The sequence below is a fragment of the Saimiri boliviensis genome, chromosome 1 (assembly GCF_048565385.1).
Source record: "Saimiri boliviensis isolate mSaiBol1 chromosome 1, mSaiBol1.pri, whole genome shotgun sequence".
Classification (NCBI taxonomy): domain Eukaryota; kingdom Metazoa; phylum Chordata; class Mammalia; order Primates; family Cebidae; genus Saimiri; species Saimiri boliviensis.
In genome coordinates, this window is record NC_133449.1 from 51,573,309 (window position 1) to 51,599,419 (window position 26,111).

The 26,111-nt window shown below is 39.6% G+C and overlaps 1 protein-coding gene across 1 annotated transcript in view; it reads right to left on the reverse strand.

Moving 5' to 3' along the window:
* Positions 1-224: 224 nt before the first annotated feature.
* RMND5A (required for meiotic nuclear division 5 homolog A) overlaps positions 225-26,111 on the reverse strand; it is a 62,683-nt gene continuing 36,796 nt past the window's right edge. The window contains exons 4-9 of the mRNA XM_003942521.4: positions 25,194-25,294; positions 12,454-12,620; positions 11,639-11,804; positions 7,603-7,705; positions 5,982-6,136; positions 225-4,653 (exon numbers count right to left, since the gene is read on the reverse strand). Coding sequence (XP_003942570.1) covers positions 4,590-4,653; positions 5,982-6,136; positions 7,603-7,705; positions 11,639-11,804; positions 12,454-12,620; positions 25,194-25,294 — 756 coding nt within the window. The 3' untranslated portion in view covers positions 225-4,589. The remainder of the gene's footprint in view (positions 4,654-5,981; positions 6,137-7,602; positions 7,706-11,638; positions 11,805-12,453; positions 12,621-25,193; positions 25,295-26,111) is intronic.

Genomic DNA, 26,111 nt, shown 5'->3' on the forward strand with positions numbered 1-26,111 from the left:
TAAATGTGTATTTCTTTAATTTTTAAAAATATACACAGGAGAAGCCATGTATTTTACATAGGAATACACACATTAACAAAGCATTTCTTATAGTTTTCCAAAACTCTGTATCAGTCAGAAATTTATAAATTAAATATATCAGAATTCTTAAAGTTAAAATGAATTCCCTGAAACTACTAGATATGCTAGACTTTTTCCAAAATCAAATGAACAGAGGATATGGATGTGGTTTGTGTTAAATAAGGTTTATTGTTAGCTTTATTGCCTATAGTCTATAAGATGCAACTTTATTGTGCCTTTGCAAACAGGATACATTTTGTAAAAAATTGATCAAAATTTTCCATACATATAGCTCTATATGATAGATTACAGTGCAACACTATTCTCATTACATAATTATAGAAATACTATAGAACCCAAGAGCACGGGGTAAGCAAAATAAATACAATCCTGAGCCATCTGAACAAAATGATTTGATGAATCCTTTAGTGTAAGTTTAGAAAACACAGAAAAGGAAAAAAATACATGCATACTGCAGTCATGAGCAAAATACATCAAACACCTAGTTCCTTGCTAGGTACAGGTGGGGGCAATGGTGAATTTCAGACACATGCACGCTCACTCACGCTCCCATTTTCTTCTGCTTCCCTCCCAGCCCCAACACATTCATTCCCACCCCCTTCCCAAAGAAAAGTTCAGGCACAAAATCCTAGTGAACCCCACAACTGCCTTGCTGGAGAAGGTTGTGACTGTTAAAATAAGAATGTATGTAGGTCCTCACCCACAACATGAAACAAAGCATGTGCTGTAAGCCAATTCCAGCTGCTCTTGCCTCTTTGGAAGTAAATGAAGCATATGCCTGCCACAGCTTGAAACTAGCAGAAATGTCTTGAAAACAAAATTTTGTGTCTCTTGCTATGTCTTGAAGTACAATCAACAGTGGAAAATTCATCCTAAAACTAACTGCCTCATCTGCTATTAAAATACATTTGTCATTCTATTTTTGGTATCTATTCAATTGTAGTTCATTAAGAATGGTTCATGAAGCTTGTACCGGCTTATGGTAAACATCAGTGTACCACACAAAGCCTGCTGCAGCTAGACAGGCTTATGAAACACCAAATCTTCTATGTGTTCCTTGCTAACATTCCCTCAAGACCACAGCATTCTAGTGTTACCAGAGATAACGTACGTATAGTTAAGTGATGAAAGGTATTTGGTTTGTGTCGTCACCTTATACATCATAGTGATGAAACTAACCAAACTATGCCTCCATGCCTTCCCTGAAAATAACCTGAGTCGGCTGACTAAACAGACTGAGCAGCGTGGCTGTCAGTCCACTTTATCAGAGGTTGAGCTGGAAAACCAGAGGGCTAATGTAGTCTACCAGCAGCTTGCCTCGTGTGGTTAACCAAGAGTTCTTGGTTGCTGCAGTATCCACTGTCCCAAAGACTAAGCCACGGAGGTGGAAATCATTCACAGCATAAAGAACACTGAACTTAAGCTGCCTAACATGCGGGACTACCTGGAGAGGACAAAAGAGGATCCTCATTCCCCACAAAATGTGGTGTAGGTTTTAGTGTCTCTGTATACATTAGCTGCTACAGAAAAGTTAAGATTTACTTCATAACTTTCTTTTCAATTAAATGTTCACACACTCAAAAAATACACACCCTATGAATATGAGGTGGCTCTTTTCTTCAAAATTTTTAAAATAAAGAGGCACCAATACCCGTTCATTTATGTATTAGAAGTCTCATATAATCACCAATAAAACAACGGAAATAGCATCTGTGATGATCGCACAACAGAGAAAAAAGATCAAGAGACAACCTTAGCCACTGTAAAACTGTACTTGAACACTCAGATGCTCTGGCTAAGTCAGAATCTAAAGACTTGCTAATAAGGTTTTATTGGTGTAGCATAGTCTCATGGCCTTTGTCTATAACTGATATGTGGAAACAGTTTCCAAGAAAATTTTAGAAACCATTCTGAAATTCTGTCTTTGATATACCTTATAATTAAATGTGACTGTTAAAATCTTGCCTCTGTCATTATCTTTTTAAAGTGGAGGCAAAGAGAGACAAAAAGCAACCTCCTGTACTGCTGACATGCAGAAAGCATCAGCGATGAAAGAGTCGTGACAGCATTTATGACGGAGTTTCTATGGTACGGAGGACAGAATGCTGTATCTCAGCATCTTTGGTTAAGGTCTGACCTCTTTAAATCCACCTCTCCCTCCCATTTAGTCTCTCATGAATTTTAGGTCTATGCACTTAGGGATGGTCACAAGACATAATTTCTATGTAAAATTGTCAGATTCATGAGTTGCAGATTTTTGGGCCCTCACCCTGCCCAGGGTGAGTACAAGGACCTTACACAGAAAGCTGCAAAGTCAAATGCTTCAATTAAAGCATGTTCTTTTTAAAGTTTTCATGAGCTGCACAAGAAAACTGTCAACAGTTTTTTGACTCCCAACATTAGGAGAGGGATAAAGCTGAGCTCTGGCTTTTGTCCTTAAAAGTGGTCCAAGCCAACTGTATGAAGTGTTCGGTCACCAAACACATTTACCACCAGCCTTCAGAGTACATCTGTCTCATTCAAACCTTATATGAAGCCTAAATGTTGTGTAGGTATATGGTGTGGAAAGATGAGAATAAGCTAACCTTGGCCTAGGGAGGAAAGGGTAAAAAACAAAAACAAAAAAACAATACTCTAGGTTTTAATTCAAAGGAAAAAACATGTATATATATATAAAATAAACTGGTTTATACCCTTGGTCAGACTGTTGCCTGGAATTCTCTACCTTCTCTTTCACAGTCCAGAGTTTGTCTCTGTTCTCTTCCTTCACTGCTTTAGTAAAGAGAGGGCCAACTTCAAAGAGGACTCCAACAGTGAGGCAGAATCATGGGGCAAAAGCTGCTATGCGGCCAGACTGAGGTTGGACCAGACAAGCACTTTGAGCTGGGCCAATCCCAACCGCTGGAGAACCCACACAGCAAGCAGTAGCCATCCACACAGGCCTAGCTGCACAGTATGCAAACAGAGCTTTTCCGCAGCACTCTTTCGCTTCACAAACAAATCCCAGCTCTCCCAGGTAAACAGTTCAGAAAAGACCATCCAGGCTGGTGTACTACTGTAAATGCTGCCAGTTTCTAATTAGCACCAAATCTGTGATTGCCCTCCCTCAAACTAAGTCCATTTGTAGTTTAAAATGTGAAGCGCAACATTTCTCTTTGCTTCTGTTTTTTCATTTTCTTATGAAAGTATTCCTATTGATATTCACTCCATGTCAGATGAAATGAAGTCACAAAATATTTGGTGATTTCCATGTAACATTCTTCTTTTAAGGAAGTAACTTCATGGGCTTAAGTCAGAATTATGTCCACAGAAGTCTTTTCCATGTAGTTCATCATACAGAGAGACTCTTACACATGGCTATTTCTGGACAGTGCATTAAATGAAGATACCTCACAAGAGAAAAGATCATTATCTGTATCCATTAGATTAATATACAGATTCACAGTAACGAAATGATACACTTTGCAGAAGAGAGGCATCAAACATTATACTATTCAAACACAAAAACAGCAATGAACATTCTGCACTACAGAAAATTTGCTAGCTTCTAACTTTAAAGATTTAAAGTGATGGGTCTGGTAACTGCATTTTAGAACTGGAACATGCTGCTTTCCTTCCAGATACACAATGTTTGATGCTGGTGCACATATATACACACATGCCCAACACTGTGTCTGCAATGATATAATAGGGCTACCAAGACCAAGAGAGCAAATATCAACTTAAGAACACCTCTAACTTTAGAATTTCATTTTATTAAACATACTTTTAAAACAAGCACCTCTTGGCAATAAAGCAAAAAAAAAAAAAAAAAAAAAAAAAAACAAATAATAGTACTCCTTCCACTCTAACGGAAGACTTCTCACACCAGCTGGTTAAACAATGAAATTTTTAACACGCAGCCTGCTGGGGCTGCATGCAGAGCTAAAACGCAGGTGTGCTGACTTCTTGGAGCTGGAGCAGAGGAAAACATCAAAAAGCAAATCTGGAATCTATCACAGCTTTCTTCCTTAAGCAAATGAAAATGCAAATTAGTTTCATAACCACAATTTGTCAAACCTTTTTCTGAAAACTTTTAATTATGTATACATAACAGAAAATAAAACTTTTTCACAAACATTCTCAAGGCTTACAATTATCAAGAAAATGACAAAGTAAAAGCAGGAGGAGAAATATTAAACACATGGTGGGGAGGTCAATTTCTGTTTCTGCTCTTAAAAAGTAAAAAAATCACCATATAATTAAGTACAAAAACCTGCACTGAATGACAACTGCTGGTGTATTTACTTGATCAGAAATGAAGACCAAGAATATAATAAAGCCCTATGATAATATTCACTGGGAGCACTCCCCTCAGTGTGTGTACACTAACAGGTTGGCAAAGTTTCTGGAGCATTAGCTTATAGAAACATGGGAGTCCTCGGTTAGCTGCATTATATGGAACATTCTCTTCTGAAATGCGCCCACAATTCAGTTTCACTTACAAATTGCAAACTAAAGTTATCTCTTCAGAAAAATATCTGTTTGGCATCTCCTGGGCTTTGTTCCATTGGACAGTATGGACATTTTAATCTAAAGACAAAAAAGAAAACACTGAGTGAAGGAACAGGCTCAGCACTGAGTATTTGATTTTTATCCAGTTATAGAGTATCTTTAACAATTATACCCATATATAAGAATACACAAAACACAGGTGTGCTTGTATTTTGCTTTGAGGATAAACTACGCTTTCCCTTAATGTAACTGCCAAGATTTGAAGGGTCACAAATACATTATCATCCATGCCAGATCCTAAACTGAAAGCCTCTTCTTCATTGAAATTTGTTTCATAAACAAAACAAAGATAACTTTTCTGAAAATTGTTTTTGGGGTTTCAAAAATAAATTCAATTTCCCTTTCCCAAAGATTAAGGTTGCATCAGTCTCTAAATGAATTTCAAATGCACTGGTCACACAAATCCATTCAAAGGCAGCAAATGTGATGGCAGCTACAAGCTCACACCAAGAACAGCCCACATGCCTCACAGTGGGACATGAAACCAGTACAGTCTGAACAAAGATCAACAATTTTGGCCAGACACGGTGGCTCACACCTGTAATCACAGAACTTTGGGAGCCTGAGGTGGGTGGATCGCTTGAGCTCAGGAGTTTGAAACCAGCCTGGGCAACATGGTGAAACACAGTCTCTGATAAAAATACAAAAATTAGCCAAGCATGGTGGAACGTATCTGTGATTTACCAGCTATTCGGGAAGCTGAGGCATGAAAATTGCTTGAACCCGGGAGGCAGAGGTTGCGGTGAGCTGAGATCGCACCACTGTACTCCAGCCTGAGTGATGGAGTGAGACTCAATCCCCTCCCCCCTCCCAAAAAAAAAGTTGAGCTCACTATCTACATATTCTTTGAACCAGCAATTTAAATTCTAGGAATTTATGTATCATGTATAGATAATTCACTTTAGCACTGTTTAGAGAAACAAATGTTCACCAATAGGGAACTAGCTACCCAATCTTCTATCTCTATACAGTAGAATATGCTGCAGCTTTGACAAAAACAATGAGGGCTGTTTCTGCAGCATAGAAAAAGATCTCCAAGATACATCACTAAGTGAAAACAGCAAACTAATTTTTTAGCATGCAACCATTTGTATAAAAAAAGGAGAAAATCTATCACCTGCCCCAAAAGTTAAGAAAGTAAAAGACATGCTTTTAAATCTAATCACCGAATCCATAAACAAATAAAAAATACTCAAATCAGATACCACCTACTTTGCCAAATGAATAGTTAAGAAATGTATTTAGTTCTAAATCTAGCTGCATTTTTTCAATCCTCATTACTTCTTATCCTCCTACCAAGTTCCAAAACCAAATTTATTTGCTAATATTTTTTAAAAGTCACTTACTTGCTACCATTAAACATTTTATTCAGGGCATCTCTTGATATAATATGACCACAGACCAATTTCATGGGTGGATTGTTATCTGTTGTTTGCTGACGAAGAATGGGGCAGGCAAATATAGAGTGATACCAGCACTTTTTACCAAGATCCACTTCAATCTGTTAAAAAAGAAAAAAGCTAAAGTCATTATTTTGCAAAACTATCCATATCGTAATATACACTGTGCAGCAAAGAACACTGATCAGATATATTCACCTGAATATAACTTTCTATAGCACTCTTCTAACTCAAAGATGGAGAGTCTTAGTGATTCGAAGTATTAACTAGCCTTCAAGATTATTTTCAAGAAAGCTGACAAAATGTAAAAACAAGCCTGACAAACAGTGACCAGATTATCACCTTTAATGGGCAGATCACCACGTCTAATGGCTTTACTGGCTGGACAACATAGTCTTTAGGTGAATTTAGACTCCAGTCTGCTCTGTCCTAGGGCATGTCAGAGATGCTTAAAATATAAACGGGAAACTGCCAGATGCCAGGCACCTCCCTCCACAGAACAATTGAAGGCTCAAGTTCTTTTCACTTGTTCAAGTTAGCAGCAGTGGAGCAGGAGTGCTGCTTGTGTCCTGACCACACTCAGGACCAGAACTGCACCTGCGCCTTTAATCAGAAAAGATCTTTGAGGAGAAGCTGGGGAAACCAACTGACAGGGTTACCAGCTGGAAGAACAAGGTAACTGCAAAGAAACTTGTGTATAGGTGTGATATAAAAGGCAAAAAACAAACCAAAAGCATATGTTAGCTTTTCAGGGTCTGTGACACAATCATGACATAAATGACAATTCCAGGCCGGAGTCTTAGTGTCTGTCAGAGACCTGACAGAAACACACATACAATTACCTTTGCCACTCCATGTCATAACTGCACCATGGCAGCCACAATTTGAGTGCCCATCACGTGTCCCATACTATTCTAGGCATGCTTATGTTATCTCTAGCCTTCAGCAGCCCCATAAAGAGAAAGCTAGGCCCTGTCTTAGACATGATACACTACTGCTTAGAGAAGTTCCAGGGTTGGCAAATGATTGGTGCTGATGTTTAAAACCATGGTCCTTTCCACGAAGAGCAGTAGCAATACAGTACTGGAGGCCCACTGATGACTACAGGTGTTAAAGGAATGACCTTCAACAGCTCTGTACTTATTTCTGTTGGCATTAGGAAAACGTAATCGGTACAAACCCACGATCTTAACAACAATAGTTAAGACAAAAGCAAATCCAATGAAAATTGCTTTTATATTTGAAAAACAATCATAGGAGTGGTTTGTGAACTGCACTGCAGAACACAGTGCATGCTACTGTATGTATAACCCTCCCCACTTCTGATGTTTTCCTTAACCATTTTTCAAGGCCAGTTCAAGTCAAAATTATAAGAATACTCCTCCAGGGTCCCCAAAATATACTAGGTTCCTCATTTGTATTGTTTAATCTTTTACATATTCATAAAAGAACTACTGTCAAATGGCTACAATAATGTTTCCTGATTAAAAGGTCAGATGAGCATTTAAAGATGCCATATTTTTCTAATGACAGGAAAAGTAAATAGCCAATAGAAAATGGAACTCACAGGTAATTCATCTTTCTGGTTCCAAACTCCAGTGCACTGCCTTTGTTCAATCACGGCTTTGATGTTAATTAAAGCTGGCAGCGCCACACAACCTGCTGAGAAACTAGGAGAGCAGAATAGGAAATGTCAGTGCCAGGCCAGGTGTCAGGCCACTTGGTCGAGGGAGACATCAATTTCTCCAGACTCTATATGCCGCAGGCCCTGGCCACCGGACAGGGCGGGAGCCTTATGTTCTGCAAACCTAGCCATTTCCACTAGAAGAAAAATAACTTGTTTTCCCTCTCCTTCTTCCCCAGGCCCACTGGTTTATTTCCTGAAGTTACTGAAAAACAATCCCAGTTAAAAAATAAAACTAAATTTACTAAACGAACCTCACCAATATGGGGAGAAATGCAGTTAAAGAATGCAAAAGTTAAAAAAAAAAAAACAACTAAAACTAAAACTCATCTGGCTAGGGTGATTTAACTTTAGCTTACTTCCTCAAAACATAGAAAATCAAAGTTTTTAAACATCCATTTTAAAAAAGAAAGAAGATTTGGAAAACCAACTACTTCAAATGAAGGAAGAGCAGGAATTAAGAACTACTACTCTTCCAAACAGGGTAGTTTCAGCATCTGATTATGAAAGAAAAAGAGATGTTCTTGGACAAAATTCTGCATTCAGCAATATACAAGATACTGTAGAACTTCCTTTCCTATTCTCTTTCTTTCAGACCACCTACCACCATATTTGTTTATTTTTCTTAACACAATGTGCTCCAAGGTATATGCTAACTACAATAGTGATACTAAAAATGTGGTCTGCAGACGGTGCTGATTTATATACCATTTTTGGTCCAAAGGAAAGAAGTACAGATTTGAGAATGAAGTTTTTAGGGAATTTCATAACAACAGATGGTGGTGGCTCACTCCTATAATTGCAGCGCTTTGACAGGCCAAGATGGGAGAATTACTTGAGTCCAGGAGTTTGAGACTAGCCTGGGAAATATAGTGAGACTCCCTGTTCTCTACAAAAAATATAATTGGCCAATAGCCAGGTATGGTAGCGTGTGCCTATAGTCCTAGCTACTCAGCAGGCTGAGGTGGGAGGATCCCAGAAGGTTCAGGCTGCAGTGAGCCATGATCATGTTACCGCATTCCAGCCTGGACAACAGAACGAGACTCCGTTTCAAAAAGTAAGTAATTTCATAATAATCTTATATTAGTGCCAAAAAAGGTTTCATATTGTACAAAACGACCAGATTTAATGGGCTGAGCTTATCAGTCAAATGACATGCTCACCCCTGAAACACTTTTTTGCCTAGTTCTTATCCCCACATCACCCCTGTCTAGGGTGGAAGCACTGATTTCTTCGATCTGGAAGTGTTGGCAGCCAAATGTCAGCTGTGATCGTCTCTTCAGGACTGTCCTCAGCTGAAGAGAGTCATATGACCAGAGTCACATCTGGCTATTGCTCGATGTGACGATACAGAAGCCTAGCCCTGTAGGCCCAATTTGGGACAACTCCACAGGCCCATCAAAGCTCCAGAGCTCCTTAGGGACAGGAGAGACCTTGTTGCAATTCTAACACAGTCTAACTTTCCTCTCTGCCTAGTCCTGCTCTTTTCATTCCCCCAGATGCTGACGTCATTAAACTTCTTGCATTCCCTCGAGAGTCTGTTCCTCAGAGAACCCAATGTCAACAATACCTAGATTACAGCTAATTGCATTGGTTTGCTTCAATGCTAGAATGGAGCACCCTGTGAAATGCACCTTATCCATCTTTGTATCCAACACAGTGCCCATAGTGCTTAGCACGTAGCAGGTATGCAAAACATCTGTGGAATTAAATGAACAGAGGAGCTAAAAAAAAAAAAAGTTATTTTCTTAAAACATGTTCTTAAAATGTTTTGGTTTCGGGACCCCTTTTCATGCTTAAATATTAAGGATCTCAAAGAGCTTTTGTTTGCATGGGTTGTATCTTTTAATGCACTAGAAATTAAAATGAGAAATGTAAAAGGTGCCCATTAGTCCATTTAAAAATAAAATACCATACCACTATTATAAACAATATTCTTATAAAAATAACTATACTTTCCAAAACAAAAATATATTTGTGAGAAGAATGGCACTGTTCCACACTTTTACAAATCTCCTGAATGAGAGCTGGATTCTTATAGCTTACTCTGCATTAAATCTATTGTGATATGTTCTTTTGGTTGAGGTAAATTTTAAAAACTTTGTCTCATGCACATGAGTAGTACTACTTTGATCACTTTTTTAGATCATTGGGGATATTCCTCCTTAATACCACACCAAAACTGACTTTTCATAGTTTTGGCCAAAACAGGTAGTAGTTTTCTAAAAGTTAGCTGCAGAGCAGAATCTGAAACTTTACGATTAAACTTTCTGTACCCTGCTACATTAAAAATCCATGTCTGTCTTGTACTTTAAGTGACTCTGACTCATGCATGCTTTTGTAAGATCATACTTAATTAAAACCTTTCAAATGTGACAGGGTTTCTTCATTCACTTAAAAAAAAATGGCTGGGTAATACGGTGCACAACTGTAGTCCTATCTACTCAGGAGCCTGAAGCAGGAGAATCACTTGAGCCCAGGAGTTCGAGTCCAATCTGAGCAACACAGTCAGACTCTGTTTCTTAAAAATTTAGGGGGGGGAAAAAAAAAGATGGACAAAAACCTGAGTGTGAATAACTGTTATGTTAATAATTCTTTCAAGTAAAAACTATTCCACGGCTGGTTACAGTGGCTCACATCTGTAATCCCAGCACCTTGGGAGGCCAAGGCAGGTGGATTGTCTGAGGTCAGGAATTCAACACCAGCCTGGCCAACATGATGAAACCCCATCTCTACTAAAAATACAAAAATTAGCTGGGCCTGGTGGCAGGCACCTATAATCCCACCTACTCTAGAGGCTGAGGCAGAAGAATCGCTTGAACCCAAGAGGGGAAGGCAGCAGTGAGCTGAGATTGCACCACTGCATTCCAGCCAGTGAACAGAGTGAGACTCCGTCTCAGAACAAAACAAAAAACAAACAAAAAAACTATTCCATGAAAAAAAGTGACCAGCTAGCTCATTAACTCAAAACAACATACCTTTTCTCAAGACAATTACAATAATTTGACAGTACTTTATATGGATTTTCTATTTTGTCATACAAATTATTAAGATGATGTATACTCAAATGTCAAAATTTAGTAAAATAATTTAAATGTTTAAAGAAGTAAGAACATCCTTTCTTAAAAAAATTTTTTGTAGCAATGGAGTCTAGCTATGTTGCCCAGATAGGTCTCAAATTTCTGGCTTCAAGAGATCCTCCCCACTAAGCCTCCCAAAATTACAGATGTGAGCCACCACACCAGGCCAAGAGCTTTTTTTTTTTTTTTTTTTTTCCAGAGACGGAGTCTCGCACTGCTGCCTGGGCTGGGCTGGAGTGTAATGGTGTGATCTTGGCTCACTGCAACCTCCATCTCCCAGGTTTAAGCAATTCTCCTGCTTCAGTCTCCTGAGTAGCTGGGATTACCAGTGCCTACCACCATGCCCAGCTAATTTTTCATATTTTTAGTAGAGATGGGGTTTGACTATGTTGGCCAGGCTGGTCTTGAACTCCTGACCTCATGATCTGCCCACCTTGGCCTCCCAAAGTGCTGTATAGGCATGGTTAAGTAAAACTAGTATTTCTTAAGCTGTAAGTGTGTGATGGTGAGGAATCCACCAAATATTTGTGGAGTTTGTACCACCACCCAGACTTGTGCTAAGGCTCTAGCAGTTTAGCCCATCACTGTTTCTGGGCCACCTGTACTAATGTCTACACAGTGAAAAAGGCTCTCAGGATCCCCTGAGGTTCGCATACCACACTTTCAAAACTGCTGCTCTAAAACAGTGTCACTACCAATTATGCTATCTTTTGAAATATCAATTGCACTTCTTCAGAAAGACAAAAGTTCTTTTGGTCTTAAACATCAAGAACCAAACAAGGTAAGGAGAGGTGACTAATGCAGTGCATACTTCAGTAACACTGGGCCAATTTCAATACCTGACACTGAGAGGGGACTCCACGGAGAGCCCCAGGAGGGCACAAGCATCCCGTGTAAAGATGTCACAGATATCAGCCCACTGGTTTGCATCAAGTAGGTGAACATATGGTGAGTTCTCAATCCCTTGTCTCAGGTACACAAGGCTTCCCATCAAAACCTGAATGTCTAAAAAACAGCACCAGCAAGAAAGCATTAGTTTGCTTGCAGGTAATAAGCTGCGAAAGGCAAGAATACCCCACCCATACTGATACAGCTTAAAATAATGTATTAACAAGTCTTTTAAAATTCTGGTCCTTAAGGTTGGTTTCTTCCTTCACCCTAAATTAAACAAAAAGCATGGAGAGAAAAGGAAATAGTGAAAATACTGAACTTAAAAATTCTTATTCACAGCATAGCATAATTACCATTACCTAGAGGAGTCGCAATTATGTCATCACATTATATCTGACTGCAGAGATAATGCATTCCTACACAGATAGGAAGTGTTAACAGTTGCCACCTTGGCTCTCTGACACTTTGCTGTGGCCAACAGCAGCAGCATACAGCCAGTTGGGGGTGGAAATGAGCACACACTTTGCTCTTTCTCAGGTCCCCTCTTAGTTTAATATGGAATTCCAAAATCTGCAACATCTCTGACTTATAAGAGGCTTTAATATGTTTGCTTTTGTTCTAGAGCCAGTCAGAGCTTTTCCTGTGATTATCATCTACAACTGTTTACTAGCAAATATGTATTAGCTCTAGTTAAGAACTGTTAAGTTACAGTGGTGGCTATAGCCCTGATTCAAACATTAATAATATCTGACTCCAGACTCACCTTTTTGATGATTTAGGGCAAATGGCTGAAAATTTTTAGCATATTGTAATGCCTCTCGCTGATTTGTGGTTCCACCCATTAACAAGCTAATAAAATACAGTCTGTGTAGCTTAAATTCCAAGGAGCTGTTTTGAGCTATAAGCATTTCCCGGTTTGATACTGCCCACCTAAAGAAAAGGCAAAAAAAGACTTTAAGAATAATTAAGAGCATAAGCGAGGTGTCTTAAAAACTATTTGAAACCCAGTAAAACAAAAAAGCGGTTTGGTCTGCCATCTTGTGGAAATCTATGGTAACATCAATCCCCAGGGCCAAGACTTGTCCCGAAAGTAACCACCAACTACACCTGCAGAGGCCCTTCAACCAGTGAAAGAAAAAGCATTAAGGTAGCTGACAATTAACAGAGTAAGTCTGATGTATCACATCATGCATCTGAACTTGCATAGGACCACACTTTGAAGCGGCATCAGCCATGAGATTCAGAAGCAGATTGCCTAGATCCACTGCTCTTTTCCTGTAAAACTGGCCTAATATATACAAGCATGAATAAAAGATCCTGAAAGGGAACTATACTTTCCAACTTTCAATAACTGCAAGATTTTGTGCTACTCACTTTGGGATTAAAAACAGTAAATACTGTTATTTCCTCTCAAAATGCTTTCAGTCTTATCAGGAAGATAAAGCCAGACAAATACCATACGGTAAATCTTACCGTGCAAAATGCTTTGTACAAACATTGCTTTTTTTTTTTTTTTTGAGACGGAGTCTCACTCTGTCATCCAGGCTGGAGTGCAGTGGCGCATTCTTGGCTCACTGCAACCTCCGACTCACTGGTTTAAGTGATTCTCCTGCCTCAGCCTCCTGAGTAGCTGGGATTACAGGCATGTGCCACCACACCCAGCTAATCATACATAGTTTCAATAAGGGAAAAAAACAATATTCAATTTTAAAGCTTTTTTTTTGAGACGGAGTTCTGCTCTTCTTACCCAGGCTGGAGTGCAATGGCGCCATCTCGGCTCACCGCAACCTCCGCTTCCCGGGTTCAGGCAATTCTCCTGCCTCAGCCTCCTGAGTAGCTGGGATTACAGGCATGCACCACCATGCCCAGCTAATTTTTTGTATTTTTAGTAGAGACGGGGTTTCACCATGTTGACCAGGATGGTCTCGATCTCTTGACCTCGTGATCCACCCGCCTCAGCCTCCCAAAGTGCTGGGATTACAGGCTTGAGCCACCGCGCCCGGCCTAAGATTCAATTTTAAATGAGCCAAAATCTTCCCTCAGGCTTCTATAGAACAAACAGTTGGAATAACCAATCCTGAACTGGAACTACCAGGTCAGGTGAGGCCAAAGGCAGGAAAATACACAGCCAGCTGTTAAGTGAAATTTTGCAGTAAGGGAAAAAGAAAAAACTACTTTATTTCTCTAAATATACTAACATACAGAAGCTGTTAGTATTATATTACTTAATTTGACTATCAGTTAGACAAATATTCCCCACCTAATTCACCAAAGATCACTGGAATCTGAACTGGGTATAAATATAAAATCTGAGTAATTCCACCAACTACAAGAGTAAAAATCTTCCAAATTATTTAGAATGAATTCACTCATTGGGATTGGACTTCACAGAGCTACACTTTTACTGGGTACTAACCTTCCTAGAAAGGGCTGTACATTCTCATTAACTTGCTGATGTATTCACATCTTAGAGTTAAATTAACATGGTGAAATCCCGTCTCTACTAAAAATACAAAAATTAGTGGGGTAGGATGGCACGTGCCTGTAATCCCAGTTACTCAGGCTGAGGCAGAAGAATTGCTTGAACCCAGGAGACAGAGGTTGCAGTGAGGCGAAATTACACCACTGCCCTCCAGCCTGGGCAACAGAGCAAGACTCCATCTCAAAAAAAAGAAGAAGAAAGAAGAAAGAAGAAGAAAAAGAAGTAGTAGTAGTAGTAGTAGTAGTAGTAGTAGTAGTAGTTCCATCTGAACTACAAGCATCTTTCTATTCTAGTGCCATGTAAGTGAAAAGATGTTGAAGTGACTTTGCCCTGGTCTTTATAGTGAATAGGACTTTTCCAATATGCTTTGTACCATTAGCTTCTGGTAGGCTTAGGTCTTGCCCTAGCTTCACCTTGGTGTCGCCATTTTCAAATCTTCCTAACCACATCCAATTTCACTTATATTTCTTGTTGCCAAGTCCATCTTCTAATTATCCATTTTTGTAAAATGTCACATGGGTTTATCACTGGGAGTTAAAGAGGTGATACAACTACCCACTTGTTGCCTGAGGATAACTGACAGTAGATGTGCAGTGACCACTGAGAGACTCAGAAAAAAAGGGACAGAACTAGTCATGACCATGATGTGCCTGTTACTCACGTCCTGATCTGCAGACTGAAGAGCTGGCAGAGAAGTGTATTTTATACAACTGCTTACAGTTAATACACCATGGTGACTGAAATCTGAACTGCGTTGTTGGCAGCCAGGTGTTATTTAACTAAACTGTGGTAAAAATGAATTTATGTATATTGGAAACATGCAAAGACTGCCCATAGGTTCAGTAAAGAATACAAGGGCTGAGCGCAGTGGCTCATGCCTATAATCCCAGCATTCTGGGAGGCTGAGGTGGGTGGATCACCTGAGGTTGGGAGTTCGAGGCCAGCCTGACCTACATGGAGAAGCCCTGTCTCTATTAAAAATACAAAATTAGCCAGGCATGGTGGTGCATGCCTGTAATTCCAGCTACTTGGGCAGCTGAGGCAAAAGAACTGATTGAACCCAGGAGGCAGAGGTTGTGGTTGGCTGAGATCACGCCACTGCACTCCAGTCTAGGCAACAAGATCAAAATTCCGTCTCAAAAAAAAAAGAATAAAAACGGGAGAAAAAGAACACAGAGATCTCAGCAGTAAAAGGTTACTTTATAAAGACAAGAAAGTTCCAGATTGACATAATGAAGAAAGATGTAAAGTTTGAGAAACTGGGCAAGTCAGGGTGTCTATGACTCATTCTCATAAATCTTAAAGAATTAGAAAACAAGATTAGTTTTCTATTTGTCACCAAAATTATTCCTGGCCCTCTCCTTTTCTTTTTGTTTTGTTTTGTTTTCTCTTGTTTTTAGGCGGAGTCTCACTCTGTCACCCAGGCTGGAGTGCAGTGGTGCGATCTTGGCTCACTGCAACCTCCACCTCCCAGGTTCAAGCGAATCTCCTGCCTTAGCCTCTCAAGTAGCTGGATTACAGGCAAGAATCACCAAGTCTGGCTAATTCTGTACTTTAAGTAGATATGGTGGGAAGCGGGAACAAGCAAACTAAAAATGCAGTGACAAATTATTACCTCGATAATTTTTTTTAAAAAAATTCTGCTCCCAAATTTCCAGCAAGGGCCATGAGAGCACTGTCACCTTTGGAACTACTCCATTTAGAGAAACACTGAAAACCCCCAAAATGACACTTAGTAGGATCAACAGTGTCACATTGATCTCTGTGCATTGCCACTACATTCTTCTGATGAAGAGCCTTTTGGGGGCCTTTCTACCAACAAACCCCAAAACAGTATTTCTCAGTATTTCTTCTGAGAAGACTAAGTCAGAAACAATCCACATCTACACAATTACCCAGAAGAAACATTAGCATTAATTATCCTAATTGGCAGGCCTGTAAAAAGACTTGGCACACTGTTACCTCCGTATTTCGAATTTCTACATCATTCCAAAAATAATTAATACAAGATTTCGCCTTCATAGTTAGCTGTTCTCCCTCAGGAACCTGACTGTCAGCATTAGTGGGTTTCTCTCTCTCATCTTACAATTGTGTCAGCCTGGGTGGGTATCTATTTCTAGTAATACTTGAAAAATAAAAAAACAGCCTCTTGCCAATCCCACAGCATACTCCACTATAACCTTTCACAGCATTTTAAAGGTTTACAAAAACCTCTTTTTCTAGTTTCCTTTAAGGCTATACTCTCGGTGGTAAAAGCTGAAGTTCAGGGGAATGAATGACATTTTTTTTTTTTTTTACTCCACAGGGGTGGACCTGGTGAAATGTCGTTAGTAACATGAATCAAATGCTTAAAAATTCAGAGAATGGTAAACCTGATAAAAACCAAAGTTCAGTCAAAAAAGTGAAGAACTCTGTAACTTTGCTTTAGAGACTGAAAAATACACTTAAGGTTTCATTTCTTAGAAAACTACCATTTTCAAACGGTAATTTCTCAGCTATAGGATGAGTTCATTGCTGAAACTACTACCATTTAACTCATCTCAGAGTTGGTGTGAGTTTATGTCCTTTTCACATGCTATTTAAGAAATCACACAAACCATGGTATTGCACATATGACTCTACTTAAAGTACACAAATACACACACACACACCTTTATATGAGGTTCTCAGTAATGCAGATTAGTAAGAGCTACACATAGCAGTGGTCACCATATTGGATAAACAACTCTACGGATTAGTGATCTTTTTAAAGTACTTAATATGACTTTTCCTTATTTACGGCTAGTTTCCAATCACAAAAAAAAACAAGGTATTTTATAAATCTAATAATAGATCTGCATTTTACAAGCATAAACTCCAGTGTCTTTCCCAGGTCTCCCTTTTCTTTCCTATCTTTTTGGCCTCCCAGCTAGTTTAGCTCCTTGTGTTTTTAAACATTTAGTCCCAGGGACCATTTAAGTTTTCTCTTTCTATAAAGCCTCTCAATTTCTCTAGTCACAACTTTCCCACTCATTTCCAATACTGCTCAAGTCCAATACATCAGTGAGGATGTATTCAGATAACGTCTATTCTTTCTCCTAAGCAATACCTACAAACCTGTATAAACTTTCACCATCAGCAAATATAACATAAGGACACATGCACACGAATGTTCATTGCAGCACTGTGAACCAACCCAAATGCCCATCAATGATAGACTGGACAGGGAAAGTGTGGCACATATACACCATGGAATATTATGCAGCCATCAAAAACGATCAGTTCATGTCCTTTGTAGGGACATGGATGAACCTGGAAATCATCATTCTCAGCAAACTGACACAAGAGCAGAAAATCAACCACCACATGTTCTCACTCATAGGTGGGTGTTGAACAATGAGAACACATGGACACAGGGAGAGGAGCATCACACACTGGGGTCTGTTGGGGGGAAATAGGGGAAGGACAGTGGTGGCGGGGGGGAGTTGGGGAGAGATAGCATGGGGAGAAATGCCAGATATAGGTGAAGGGGAGGAAGACAGCAAATCACGCTGCCATGTGTGTGCCTATGCAACAATCTTGCATGTTCTTCACATGTACCCCAAAACCTAAAATGCAATAAAATTTAAAAAATAAATAAATAAAATATAAAACAGTGTTATCAACCCAAATATTTTTTTCTCTTTCAGCTTTTTCTTTTTTTTTAAGATGGACTCTTGTTCTGCTTCCAGGCTGTAGTGCAGTGGCACGATCTCAGCCCACTGCAACCTCCACCTCCTGGATTCAAGTGATTCTCCTGCCTCAGCCCCCCGAGTAGCTGGGACTACAGGCACCCGCCACCATGCCTGGCTAATTTTTTGTATTTTAGTAGAGATGGGGTTTCACCATGTTGGCCAGAATGATCTCGATCTCCTGACCTCGTGATCTGCCTGCCTTGGCTTCCCAAAGTGCTAGGATTACAGGTGTGAGTCACCACGCCCGGCCTTCTTCTGGCTTTTCCATTCCATGTGCTGCTGTCTTCTTTTCTGTAACCTTCTGAAAAACAGCACCTCTTTCTACAGTTCAATTAGCTTCTCTTTAAGAGGTATGCTTTCTCCACCAGACTTAGAGCATAAAGAGTGAGTTAAAATGTGTCTATTAACTCCTTCTTCTTCTGCCTTTTCAAAATTAAGACCAAAAGGAAGGGAGAGAAGAAAAACAAATCCACCTCTGGGAAAAAAGCCAACATGTTCGAGCCTTGATCGTTCTTCTGTTGGACTGGCACATCTATCAGAGCCTTGCTTTCTCTGTGGTTCTATGGGGTTACTAAAATGTGCCCAAGTCAGGAAGACTGCTCACCTATAGGAAGCCATGATTGGGAATAAGAAAACAGACACTAGGTTCGGCACTGTGGCTCATGCCTGTAATCCCAGCACTTTAGAAGGCCAAGGTGGAAGGATTGCTTGAGCCCAGGAGTTCAAGACAGCCTGGGCAACATAGTGAGACCCCAAAACTATTCAATTAAAAAAAGGAAAAAGAAAACACCAGAAATTGCTGAATCATTCTTGCCCTCATTTCCAGTGATAGTCAAGGCCCCATGATCAGGCACCTCTGCTTGCTTCCCTCCATTTTCTAGAACTGTTTTGTTTTACCAATTGGTACTAGAATTTCTATTAAGTCTGTCAAGCATCTTCTCATCTTTAGGACTACTGACCACACACACCACAAAGAAACCTATGGCTTATTTCTATTCCCACTTAGCTGCTAGCTTTGGAGATGGAGTGCTCCCATATTTCAGCAACCTGCCAGATACTGTTCATGGCCTGTCCAGTCTAAACCCTTCTGTGGTCTTAAGTAATTTTCTCTGTCTTCTGCGAAAAATATTGTAACGTCTCTCTTCCCTTTGTCATAACCATTCAGTTGCTTTCTTTTTTTTTTTTTTGAGACGGAGTCTCAGTGTGTCACCCAGGCTGGAGTGCAATGACATGATCTCAGCTCACTGCAACCTCCACCTTCTGGGTTCAAGGGATTCTCCTGCCCCAGCCTCCCAAGTAGCTGGGGTTACAGGCATGCACCACCATACTAAGACCTGCTCAGCCACAGAGACCCCCACCCAGGTGGTGTTGAAGGAGTGAGAAGCACACACTCAGATAGAACAGCAAAGTGGTCTATCTGGGGGGCCAACAGCCTGCAGAGCTGAGAGCCTCAGGGGCTTACAGCATTCTGGGCTGAAGGCCTCGAGTAGACTCTGACCCACGCCACTTATTCTCTCTGAACAGGTGATTATTATTAACGAACAGATGTTCGGTATTTTCTCATAACACAAAAATACACCAAGTAGGCAGCTGGTGTCTGCTTGCCACTGATCACAGACAAACTAAAAAGTATTCTCCAGGAAGCAGCCATGGGGACAGGGTCAGATGTCCTGCACTGAAAAGAATTGTTTTAACCAGTGTATGTTATTTATATATTGTCCTGCCACTTTAGAATGCCCCAAGTGTTCTACTTGGGGTGGGGGCCCGGCTAAGTTTCCCTTGCCATCATTCTTCCTAGCAAACAACATAGTCTGTCATACACTCCGTACTTCTCAGCAATCATATACTCAGCATTTCTCAACACCACCACACCCAGCAAATTTCATATTTTTAGCAGAGACAGGGTTTTGCCATGTTGGCAGGGCTGATCTTGAACTCCTGACCTCAGATGATCCACCTGTCTTGGCCTCCCAAAGTGCTGGGATTACAGGCATAAGCCACTATGCCTGGCCAGTTGCTTTCTTTATGACATTTTACTGAGGCTTTGCCGTTAGCAAATTCTTTGAAAAAAGTGTTACAAGGTTCCCGAGAGGTGGTGGTGAAATGCTCTCACAGGCCCATGTAAATAATTTTGTGGTATACATGGTCACATATTTTAAGGCAGCAGTGGTCCCTTCTGCCTTAAGATTGCCTTTAGAGTCAAAGACTGTTAGCCCACGACAGAAATCTCGTGGACTCAGCTTTTGCCATATGAAGGTGTAAACATATCTAGAAAAGATGTGGCTCAACTCAATTCACTTATGTGATATATGCAAATTGAAAATATGAGATGTCATTTTTGATTAATGTCATACATGGTTAATCTTTTACTATGCCTAATTTATAAAGTAAATTATCAAAGGTATGTATATATATGTAAAAAACAATGTATATAGGATTCAGTACTATTTGTAGTTTCAGGCATCCACTGGGGGGTGTCAGAACATATCCCTTGTGGGTAAGTGGGGAACTACCACCCACATAAACTTGTGGACTTACAGATTATCTCTAGAACGATGCACAAGAAAAAAGTTAATGGCGGCTGCCTGTTTGGAGATTAACTGTGATTACAAGGCAAAGGTGGGGAAAAGGTTTACTTTTCACTGTGTTTTTATTTTATTGTAACTTTTGATTTCGTACTCTATTTATTGCCTATTGGGACACTTAATGCTGACTCAAAACTCAAATAAGGGAGTTTCACATAAAATAATTTTTCTTTTTTTAAATTAAAGCAATTAATTCAAGATAAAATAAACTTTTAACAATGCAAATTTTTTTAAAAAGGAGTTTGGCCAATAATGGAAAGCTAAGAACAGACTGACCAAGGCAAGCCAAGGACTATTTTGAGAAAAGGACTCCATGAATGAAGTCTGAATTGCCCAGCGGCTCTGCAACACAACCTTCATTGCAGAGATAACAGCATCACGACATTTCAGCCTGAGAACACTGAACATTTTCTAGAACAATCTCCCCGTTCCAACTCCAGGTTTGGCAAGCTCAGGTGCCGTCCAGGTGGACCTGCCTAGCACAAGCTAGTTTCACAGCCCCTAGTAATCCAAACTATACATGTAGCTTAGCAATTCAGGTTTTAGTTTTTTAAAGGCCTTTTCTTAGTGAAACAAAACAAGGACACCAAAAACAAGTTTCCAAGTCTGCAAGCCTGAAAGTCAGATACTAGACTGTGGCAAATCCAGCAAGGTAGTATTACTCTTGGAGATACCTTTAGAAAGGCAACGAAGCAGCTTCCCCTAAAGATAGTACTTTCTTTCAAAATGTTAATAATGGCATAGCTACAAGGACAGTTTCTAATTTTTCTAACATTTCCCCCACCTTGTTGTATTAAGTTACTATTATTCACACGTTAACACTAATTATTTTTGGCTTTCTATCTGGCACATAAAAGAGGATGACATGTTTGCTGTAAATTCTCCTTCAAACTATTCTGTTATTCACTGAGGGTCTACTATGAGGTAAACACTACTCTAGGTGCCAAGAGAAATTTAAAAAGCAAATAAAGAGGCCAGGTGCAGTGGCTCGTGCCTGTAATCCCAGCACATTGGGAGGCCAAGGCGGGCAGATCACGAGGTCAAGAAATCAAGACCATCTTGGCCAACACGGTGAAACCCCATCTCTACCTAAAAAAAAAAAAAAAAGCAAATGAAACAATCTGGGTGAGCATAAAAGAAATCTGGACAGGAGGAAAATCTTTACAAACTCAGAAGTACAAGGGCACAAACAAAGAAGTAAGCAAGGTCCTGACTAGATCTGTCTATGTAAGTAGGTGTTGTTCTGCCACTTCTCTCTATCCTATCACCATTCCCCTGGGCCCTCTTTCCATTGCTGCAACTAAACAGCTAACACTCTTCAACAGCTTCCTTCCCTTCCAGGCCCTCAGTGGCCTTTAGCCACCTCAATTTTCTTGGCTGGCCTCTGCTTTATCACCTGCCTAAGCAGCCTGGAGGAATTACTGCATCCTCTCCTTCCTCTTTTCCCATGTGAGCTCCATGATGCTCCTTACCAACAGGAACAAATGGAATGCTGCATAACTGGCAGATATCTTCCCCCTTGTACCTGAACTAGAATTCCCCAAATTGGTGTCCCATATCATTCAACTTTTGCTGTAAGTTGAATAAAGCGAATTTTCTGTACCTAGCTCATAAAAGATGCTTAGTCAATATCTGCTCTGTATCTACAAGTAATAGGCAAGAATAGCAAAACTCTGAGTTGTTGTAATGATGATTTCTATTAAATCATTTTCTAAACTTGTATTTCATATAACTCCAATTTTGTGGGTCTAAAATGTGTTATCTGGGGGGTAAACAAGAACTGTTTGGTCAAATATGCATAGAAAACACTGGGTTAGACCAAGTTAAATGAGTTTCTTTACTGTAGGATTACTGATGGTACATTTTTACTTCTGTTTATTTATTTTTTGAGTCAGGATACCACTCTGGATGGTGGTGTGGTCTTGGCTCACTGCAGACTCCACCTCCCAGGCTCAAGTGATCCTCTTATCTCAGCCTCCAGAGTAGCTGGGACTATAGGCATGCACCACCATGTCCAGATAACTTTTGTATTTCTTTGTAGAGACAGGGTTTTGCTATGTTGCCCAGGTTGGTTTCGAACTCCTGGACTCAAGCGATCTGCCCTACTCAGCTTCCCAAAATGCTGGACTTCCAGGTATGAGCCACTGCACCAGGCTTGATGATGCATTTAAGAAGTTAAAGTGAATCTCAAATGAGAACACTGGGGGACTATTAACTGAGGTATTTGTCATATAATCTTTTGACTTTTTTTTCCACAGAGGATCTTCTAGGCCTTAATTCCTTCTCTATAAGATGACTTACTTCATAGGGCTAATATGAGGGTTAAACAGGTTAAGACATATAAAAATGCTTAGAACAATGCTAGGCATATAATAACCACTCAAGAAGAGTTAACTATAATTACCACTACATTGCCTCATGCTGATATTAAACAGTATTCCCAGAAACATGAAATGAGAAAATTTTTACTTATGGAAATTCCCACTGTTACCACTAAGTGCATGGAACAAGTCCTCTCTGCCCGAGAGAAATTGTCTTAAGCCTACAAATAATACACAAAACGTATAGAAATACTCAATATACGTAACAGGCTTATCAACAAAAAACATATATATGCAAAAAGTTAAAAAGGGTTGTAGGAAAAGTCTGGAGTACTCTGAAGACTATGTTGGCAAATACTATGTGCCAGTAACTATATACACAGTCGTAGTATGTACGTAACTAGCACATACATAACAAAGTTTAATTTTTAAAAAACTAAAAAAAGCATAGATAAGGTAAAGCATATTACCTTGAATAACAACCCAAATATTATTTCCTAATCACTATAAAACAACTGGGAACCCCATTACATGTTTATAAGTAGGCCTTCTCAGGTATACTGGCTCATGCCTATAATCCCAGTACTTTGGGAAGCTGAGGTCAGGAGTTAGAGACCAGCCTGAGCAACACAGAAAAACCCTGTCTCTATAAAATATTTAAAAATTAGCCAGGTGTGGTGGTATCCACCAGTAGTACTAGCTACTCAGGAGGCCAAGGCAGGAGGATTACTTAAGCCCAGGAGTTTGAAAGGTTAAAGTGAGCTTTGATCATCCCACTGGACTCTAGCCTGGGGCACAGAGTGAGACCCTGTCTCTTAAAAAAAGCAAAAACAAAAACAAAAAAAAAAAAACCAGAAGTGGTTGTTGCCATATTTTGTTTAAGAGGTATTAGAGGTACTTGGTTGAATTTACGTTCCAGATATGTCACAATCTAAAATCTGCTTAAACAAACACATGCATCTTACACAGTGGTACAATTCTTAAGTGAGATCTACTACAATTTATACAGGAATTTTGTATAAATTTACAAAGGAATTTCTATCTAGTCAACTGGGCTGGTTTTAGAACTATATAAAATTCTCTCAGAAGTAAGAAATGGACAAGTACAGTGGCTCAAGACTGTAATTCCAGCACTTTGGGAAGCCAAGGTGGGAGAATCACTTGGGCCCAGGAGTTCGAAACCAGCCTGAGTAACATAGTGAGACCTTGTCTCTGCAAAAGAAAATTTTTAAAATTTAGCCAGGCATAATGGCACAGTCCTGCAGTCCAGCTACTCAGGAGGCTAAGATGGGAGGATCACCTGAGCCCGGGGGGTTGGGGCTGTAGTGAGCTGTGATTATACCACTGCACTCCAGCCTGGATGACAGTGAGACCCTGTCTCAAAAAACAAAACAAAACAAAACAAAACAAAAAAACTGAGAAATGATCAGAAACAAAAAAAACTAAACTATAAAGAATTAAATGGGTTAGTGGAACTAAATTTTAAGGGAAAAAAATATGCATTTTATAAAAGTCAACTTCCCAACTAAACCAGTAACACTGATGGCAAATTTTTCTGGTTTTAAAATACCAGGTTTCTAAAGCTGTAACCTCACAACAAATCACTGCTGCTATCATCCAGTGTCTTCCCTTTATTTTATGAGCTATTTACTAAAAACAACCTGGTAATCCTCACATTAAAAAACTTTAGGACTGGGGTCAGCAAACTATGGCACAGGCCAAATACAGCTTGCTGCCTGTTTTGTACAGCAGATGGACAAGAATGAGTTTTTACATTTTTAAAGGGTTGTAAAATAAAGTGAGGCATATGCAACAGAGACCTTATGTGGACTGCAAAACCTCAAGTATTTACTACTTGGAAAAGCTTGCTGACCCTGCTCTAGAATATTTATCATAGCTTACTCAATAATTTCAGATAATTCTTATCAATGAGAGGGTCATAGTCAATTACCAAAATCCACAGTAATTAAGAACGGAGTGCCTTTATAAAAATATTTGTTCTCTTCATGCATACCACTAGTTTCAATAATCAATTATTTCTTAGAATGCTAGCACAAAACCCAGCACATTAATGGAAGCTTAACTATCAAACTTGTACTGCCTGAACAATAGTGCTTGTTATAATGCCAGCCCACACAAAGTGGTGGTATAGCCTGGAAACAGAAAACTCTTTTCTCATGGGAATTCAGACCAACTGGTAAGTGAAAGAAGCTTTAACTGTTTTCTCATATTGCATCCCCTCCATATTTCACTTAGCTAAAATAAATAATTCTTCTTTGATTTCTCTGAAGTCTACCACAAGTGAGATAAATATATCTGTAAATCTCTAATGTGTTTTTTTCATTGAGTTTTCTCACAGAGAGTTCTCAAAGTACTCAAAAGAAAGCAAACTCAATACTCACTCGAGAGCAGGTCTCAGAACTCTGACCTTTAATGCCTCTAATATTCTATTTAACTCCACAAATGGTTCTTTCTGACTTGGGTCTACAGAAAGACCAGATTCCTGAAAAAACAGAAAGAACTTTTGTTAGTAGTAATCAGGGTAAGGAGATAGTGGTAAAAGTATATTCTAGATTGTAAAATATGGGGCAAACCAATAAAGATAATTTCCTACAGTAGAGACTGATGACTGTCCCCTGGTACCATTCTTCCCCTCTTTTCCACAGCAGAATCCCCAAATTTCAGCAGGGTACATAAGCAAATGGATTAAAGCTGGGTATGGCTTTGTAACACAAAGTTCTGACCAATGAAATGTAAACATGCACTCTGCCCCTTCCTGGAATACAACGGTGTGGCTGGAGCTTTGGCTGCTATTCTGGACCCTGAGGATAGGAAACACCCTAGGAATAACAGAGTTACATGGTGCTAAGTCCCTAAGAATTTCACGGAGCAGAGATACCAAATATGCTGTGGACGTCTTACTACCTATTTCTGTGCAAGAAAAAAACTTCACTTTTGCTTAAGACACTGTGATTGTGGGTCTTTTGTTACTTAAAAGCAAACTATCTTCAATGATGGTTTACTGCAGGAAATTATATGGACACACACACAAAAGCCCTGTAAGGCACAGAGAAAGACCTGAGTTATCATTTATCTGAACTGTTTAAAATAGAAAAGTCTTAGATTAGAGGTTTGGTTTATAGACTAATTTTAAATTATATAATCCTTTTGGTCCTTCATTTTTCTAAATAAAAATGCAACAGCACATGGTGGCTTAGAACAGAGTGTGAAGACACATGAATAGGGGACTGAATCCCACGTTCTTTCACAAAGAACCTGTTAAGGCCTTGGGCAAGTTACTTACTTCTCTAGACCTTAGA